Source organism: Pipistrellus hanaki, assembly GCF_964339955.1.
Source record: "Pipistrellus hanaki genome assembly, chromosome: 8".
NCBI lineage: Eukaryota > Metazoa > Chordata > Mammalia > Chiroptera > Vespertilionidae > Pipistrellus > Pipistrellus hanaki.
The window spans coordinates 8403345-8410258 of NC_140510.1; the positions used below are offsets into that span (position 1 = coordinate 8403345).

General features: G+C 60.9%; 1 protein-coding gene across 1 annotated transcript in view; it reads left to right on the top strand.

The window, feature by feature from the left end:
• GYPC (glycophorin C (Gerbich blood group)) overlaps positions 1-4942 on the top strand; it is a 30756-nt gene extending 25814 nt beyond the window's left edge. The window contains exons 2-3 of the mRNA XM_084892245.1: positions 2911-2961; positions 4329-4942. Coding sequence (XP_084748371.1) covers positions 2911-2961; positions 4329-4525 — 248 coding nt within the window. The 3' untranslated portion in view covers positions 4526-4942. The remainder of the gene's footprint in view (positions 1-2910; positions 2962-4328) is intronic.
• Positions 4943-6914: the final 1972 nt, after the last annotated feature.

Sequence of the window (6914 nt, forward strand, 5' to 3'; positions counted from 1 at the left end):
GTGTGTGTGTGTGTGTGTGTGTGTGTGTGTGTGTGTGTGTGTGTGTGAGAGAGAGAGAGAGAGAGAGAGAGAGAGAGAGAGAGAGAGAAAGTAGTTGAACTCACTTAACCATTTCTCCTTCTCTCCTCATGGCCCAGGCTTGGATAAGCAAATGCATCTCTCTTCTCCTGTGCACCTTTATCCAAACAGCTGACTGTGGCTGGAAACACACCCCACGCACACTAGCGTGCACACACTCACGCACACTAGAGCATGCACACACATTCCCAGGCCATTCTGATGCCACCCAGGTTGGAGCACAGTGCCTTCAGGGCTAGCCCTCGGGGACCCTGCGAGGCTGGAGGCTTCTTTCTCTGTTTGCACAGGAGGAGAGGGGGCTCCAGAGTGGAGGTAACTTGCCCAAGAAGTTCCTGACACCAGAGATGTAATTCACCTCGAGCTGGGGAAGGTGGAGCTCGTGCCACCTGAGGAGGCCGCTCAGGGCATTTAATTCTTGCTCCTTAGGCCTTGCGTCTTGTGCTCAGTGAAGGCAAATCCGTTCATCTGTTCTTCCTTAGCCGTAGTTCAGCACAGGCTTCAAATGCCGCCCGGCCCCGCTGTTTCATACTCTGGACAAGAATGGAGACCAAGCATTCCTTCCTTTACTTCCTAGTAGACCCTGTGGCTAAACTGAGGCAGTCTGTGTTTAAATAAGGCTCAGTTTAAAAAACAAAAAACGTTCAGGACAAAAGCAGAGAGATGTAGGTGTAGAAACCTGGACCCTGACACTCGGGCTGTGACCACACATCCTCATCTTTCTTTCCAGCTCCCCTCGAACCCAGCCCCATGCCCAGAACAAACGCCCCGATGTGCAAACCCCCTGAGCAGGGCCCAGGTGCACGGGGGGAAGAGGTTCCCTCGCTGGCACTGCCCACAGCCCACTCCTCAGTGCCGAGTGCCCGCCTCCCCACTGCCCCGGAGCGGAGAGGCACGTCTCCTGCCACCTGGCCTCGCGGCCTCGGCGTGGGGTGGGTGGTAGCCTGCCAGACACTGGTCCTGCTCGCACAGTAGCTGCAGGCATGGCAGCAGGGAAGACGGGGCGGCCAGGGAGGGCTCTGCATGGTGTCAGAGCAGTATTGCATTGCGTAGCACAGCACTGGGGCGGTCCCGGAGACGGGAAGGTGGGTTACAAAGTGACACAGAGCGATGATGAGGGCAAGCATTTGACCTTGAGACTGGAAGGCCCACGCTGCCCAAGGCGGTCCAATTCCCCTGGCCCTCCCTGTGAATTCAGCCAGCAAACCAGGTAGCGGCACACGCTTTCACGGAAGGGAGGGTGGGTGGCCGTGCGGGAGGTGCACATGGGTAAGCTCCCCAGCGCCCAGCCAGCCCGGCCTGGAGCCCAGCCCCGCAGAGGTGACCAGGCGCACGTCAGTGAGGCCCAGAGCCCTGCCCACCACTCCCCTAAGGGCTCCTCCACGTCCTCTGAACACGCTTCCCGGCTCTCCTGCTGGCATTGCTGACCCCAGCCCTCCTCCTCTCTCTCTCTCTCTCTCTCTCTCTCTCTCTCTCTCTCTCTCTCTCTCTCTCTCTCTCTCTCTCTCTCTCTCTCTCTCCTCTCTCGGACCATTATAGCCTGAGGCCGATTTCCCTAGTTGCAGCTTGAATGCTACCTCTTCCGAGCGTGCTAACAGCAAACCATGCAAGAAAAGAAAATGAACTTGACCTTTTATCTACCAAGAAGAAAAGCCAGTTAATAAACTTCAAATGTCAAGTGATTTCTACTTCACTTTCATAAGAACTTCAAGGCCAAAATCAAGAGCAGGAAGGAGGAACTCCGTGAGAGCCCAGGAGGACTTTTCCGGCCCGGCCCCCCAGAGCCATGCTCCTCCCGAGCTACACAGACCCCCAGGCATCGCCAGCTGCGGGCCCTTCCTCCCAGAGCCCCTCGGACAGGTGGCCGCCCACCGCCCTCCTGGACACCGTCATGGCGGGCACTCTCCGGGGGCTCACCGCAGCCCTGCGTTTCCCTTCATGGTTTCCAGGCTAGTAGGCGTCTTCTCCCTAGGACACCCACACGTCTTCACTGAGGCCTCCTCACTCTCACCCCCAGGCCCTCGCTGCAGAGCCTTCGCCCTGGCTCAGGACCCGGGGCTGGGAAAGGGGAGTGGGCACTTTCTCCTCCGGCCCTGAGGCCCAAGGAAAGCCATTTGCAGGGGGCGGTGAGGATAGAAACACAAGGGAAGGGTCAGCCTGTGTCCTTGGGACCAGGCCTGACCATTGCTCTCTGTCAGCACCTGAGAAACAGCGACCCCTCCCCCAGGATCCTGCGCCCAGGCTGCCCGCTGGAGCCACAGTCCCGGCTGCCACTGGACGAGATGTGCAAGCATGGGCAGGTCACTTTCTGAGCCTCGGTGTCCTTCCTGGGAAATGGGTTCATAGAACCACATGTGCGTGGGACCGCTGTGAGGAGCACGTTATATACAAACAGAAAGCAGCTCAATGGCCCCGGTGCAGGCGAGCTGCCCACGGGCGGACACTCCACAGATGGTCTGGTTTGACCTCATTGTGAGAACAGCTTAGGTGGTGAAGTGCCGAATTCAGCAGGGGCCAACCTCCATGCCCTGAGATGAGCACTGAGCATGGGCAGGCGCAGGCACCCTTGCAGTGAGAGAGACAACCTCACACACAGCCCGGAGGTGCCCTCCCTGGGTCTGGCTCAATGGCTCCTGCTGTGCTGATCAGCCTCGTCAGTGGCCCAGCAGAGCCTGGCATGGCTCTGGGCGCCCCTGGCCAGAGGCCCGTCCAACATGCTGTCTCCAGTCCGCTCGGCCATTCACAGAGCTGTGGGCAGAGGGTGCGGCTGGGCTGAGACGCCGCTGGTGGGGGGACCTTCCTCTCTCAATTTGGGCTCCTCTGTTCTGTTCACAGGGCCCGGGCCCAGTTTGGCGTGGACTAAAATGGACATAGCCATCATGGCAGGTGAGTGGCCCCGGCTCTCCCCGCAGGCAGGAGGGCCGGAGACGGCGTCTGCAGGAGAACCGCTGAGGGTTCGGGCCAGGCAGTGCTCTCCCTCTCCCCGGGGCTCTGCGGGGGGGCTGGGAGAGCCTGGCCCATCAGAAAGTGTCCAGCCGGTGTCCGGTGGCGAGGAGGAGAGGAGGGCACGGCGGCAGGGTGCTCACGGGGCCCTGGAGTCACCGAGATCAGGGGCTGGACACAGCTAGTCTCGGGGGGGTGCTGATGGACAGGGCTCCCCGAACTCTTCTCTGTGCCCTCGTCTCCCCCAGTTCCTGTCCTGGGTCCACACCCCAACCCTCCATCCTTAAGAAAGTGACCCACTGGCACGGTTGTGACCCCAAACCGCTTCAGGAGGGCCTGGGTTTGGGAGGCAGCCTGCTGTTTCCCCCTGACACCCCCATCTCCCGCTCGGGAACAGCTCAGGGGGTGACTAGGTAGGCGGACGGGAAGGCCGCCCTCGAACTGCGCTCAGTTCCAGTAGCCTCTGCCCTGGCCCTCCCGCTCCGCGGACGGCGCTGTCAGCACCACACACAGCAGTGCTGTCCGCGGCGCAGCACGGTTAGGATGCTGTTCCTCAGGCGGGAACCTCCCGTAGCCTCTAACATCCAAGATGCACGGGTAAACCTGCCTCTGAGGCCAAGCAGAGGCTTGCTCTGTGGCCTCGAAACAAAAGCCTGACTCATAGCCCCGGGGCCCCATAGCCCTGCTCACCTGTCACCTCGCGCCCCCCTGTGACCTGGCTCTGCTGACCAGCCCTCAAACCTCATCTCTCCCCTCCTGGTTCCAAATGAGGTCCACACCCCGCATGTCCCCCAAGATCCCGCCCCTTCTGGCTTTTGCTTGGACAGCCCCTGCTCCCTGCAGACTCTTCCCAGATCCCACCTCCCAGGGGCTCAGGGGATGTGGGCGGGGCCTGGAGCACTGAAACCCCACTTCCCCCAAGTGTCCCAGAGACCCAGCCCACATGGTCCATCCCCTTGGCCATACTCCTCGCCCATGGTGCACGGCAGGCAGCCTGCTCCACGGTTTCAGTGCCTCTAAGTCTCAGACCCAGAAGCCCTGGTTTAAAACGGAAAGTTCTGATCCCCCGAACCGCTCCGCTTCAGGCAAACCCGCTGAGTTGCTTTACAGGAATTACAAACCATGCCCCCAGGTCTGCAAAGTGCCCAGAAGGGGCGGGTGGGGGAGGAGAGAGGGGCAACTCAGATGGGCACAGGGGAGGGGTAAGCGCACAGGGCAGGGAGGAGAGTGGCAGGAACGGCCAGCTCGGTCCTGCCTGGACCCTGTGTGGGGACCTCAGCGCGGCTCTGACAGCTGTGTCCGCCCTGCAGGAGTGATCACGGCCGTGGCCGTCTTCCTGGTGGGCCTGCTCCTGCTCATCCTGCACTACGCGTACCGGCACAAGGGCACGTACCGCACGCACGAGGACAAGGGCACGGAGTTTGCCGAGAGCGTGGACGCGGCCCTGCAGGGCGACCCGTCACTGCAGGACGCTGGGGACAGCAGCAGAAAGGAGTACTTCATCTGAGGCACCACACTCCCCTCCCCCAACCTCCTCCTGCTCCAGGACCTCACGCCACCACCTGTGCCTCCAAGCAGACCGCCCGAGCAGCCCCTGAGAACCCTGGGCTGGGGCGCTGGGAGGAGGGGAAGAGCCAGCAGGAGGCCCCTCCCGGGGGGACCTCCAGATGCCAGCCTGTGTCTATAGGGGACATTCGGGGTCCTCTGGGCAGTGCCATTGTCATCAGGGCACATCCCTGCTGGGTGTGAGTGGGGTGGGGGCTGGGGAAGAGAGAAGAGTCAGGCCGTGCTGACGGGGACAATGGCATCTGATGTCAGTCCTTGACATTTGGGGGAGCAGCAGGTGACTGAGCTGAAGCACCTTTGTCTCCTATTGATCCACCTCTCAGTGATAGGAAATAAATTTGAGACGTACCTGAGCTTCCAGAGTCACACAGCGTGAGCATCACTGTCTGGGGAAGCGAGATGCCACCCATGGCGGCTTTTCACTGCGTGACTGTGCCCCTGTCAAAGCCTGAGTGCCAGCGGGTGCACAGGGCTGGGCACTCTCCCAGCTGCTCTGCAGCCCCAGCACACACAGGCCCAGGTCCTGGGCCACAGGCGGGAGGGGCCAGTCACCTGCATTCCTTTCCCGAGGGGCCCCAGCTTCAGAAACAAAGCCGAGGTGGAACGCCCTGGCTGACACCCTCTTCTCTGAAGCGGGCCTAGGAAACACGGTGTAGCACTGAGCGAACTGTCCTCCCGGCACAAGCTCCTGGGTTTGCGCCCGCTCCCCTTTCCTGGCCCCGAACGTGGTCTGCTCGCTTGACCTCTGGCCTCACCGTTCTTGTCCCTCCAGGGGCTGAGGACTGTGACAGACATGCCATGTGCTGGGTGCGGGGTCCTGGCCCCACATGGTGCCTGGTGTGATAGGTATAGACAAGTTAACTAAAGTGCCTCCTTGCACCGCCTGTAAATGCTCCTGAACAGCAATCATAGCTCACAATGGGCGCAGGAAAGGAAGTGAATCCTAACCACCCTCTCCCACAGGAATCCCTCTGAGACCCCAGCAGCTCGCAGTCACCCCGAACCCAGCAGCTCCGCCTAAGACTGCCCCTGGCTACCGGGAGCTCCGGGGCCCGAGGGCAGCACCAGGGCAGCTGAGGTCCCAGGCACTCTCCCCAGCAGCTAATGGGGAGCGGCCACCACAAACGGAGCTGAAGCTAGGGCTGTCGGGGAGAGGCAGAGAAGAGAGGACCTGGCCCCCGGTGCAACCTGGCCCTCCACCGCCTCAACTGTGAAAGGAGGGTTGGCTAGTTCTCTGTCCCAAACTGTGCCCCATAGAACACCATGGCATCAGGTGCCAGACGGCCACACAGAAGGTGTGCCCGGGCACACAGGTTTGGGAAATGGCATATTGAGCCGAGTGAAGCTGCCGGCATGTTTAATGCCCACACATTCAGTGCCCACACATTCAGTGCCCACACATTCAGTGCCCACACGTTCAGTGCTCACACGTTCAGTGCCCACACGTTCAGTGCCCACACATTCAGTGCCCGGTGTGTGCCGTGACCCAGGTGTGAGGGCAGGGAAGGGAACGCAGTTTCCCCAAATGGGTTTGGCCAGAGACCCCATTTCTTCCCAAAATTCCTACTGCACTTTCATGCGCCAGCAGTTCCCAGAACATGTTTGGGAAGCACTGGACGACTTCTAACATTGCCTCCTCTGTGACGTCTTTGGTTTGAAGAACATTGGGCCTGTGGCCTCGTCTTCAGGGTGTAAGCATAGTCACCGCCTAGGGCACAGGAACCCATGTGCAGGCGCAGCTGCTTCCCTGAGGCTCTGGGGAGGGGAGCCCAGAGCCCTGGCAGGTGCGTGTGAGGGAAGAGAAGCGCCGGCCACTCTCCCTCCCTCTGCTGGTCAGCAGCCTCTGCACTGGCTGCCGCTGAGCACCGGCCAGGAGGCGGGCTCTGTGCCCTCACCTCCTCCCTCACCTGCCCTGGTCCTCATCCCCTGGCCTGCCCTTTGTCCCAGAGAACCTAGGGAATAACAGCCAGCTCCAGCCAACTGGGTCCCGGGCCGCACCGTGGCAGATGCAGTGTGCCGGGGACACCACAGGGCTGGGCTGACCAGTCCCAATGCCACAGGAGGGCGCTGGCCCTGCTGCTGCAGAGGTGAGGCCAGCACGCCAGCCAGGAAAGCAACTTAGTGATGTGTGCTCATTCCTACAGGAGCATGCATATACACACACCACACATACCACACACACACAGGCACGCAGTACACACTAGTGTGCAAACAACTGGTGCTCCTCCCCTCAGGCCAGGAAGCACACTTTCCTCATCTGAAATCTCCTGACAGTGCACTGAAGTCTTAGAGCGGCATGCCTGCAATGGATGTTGGGGGGCAAAGGGGGG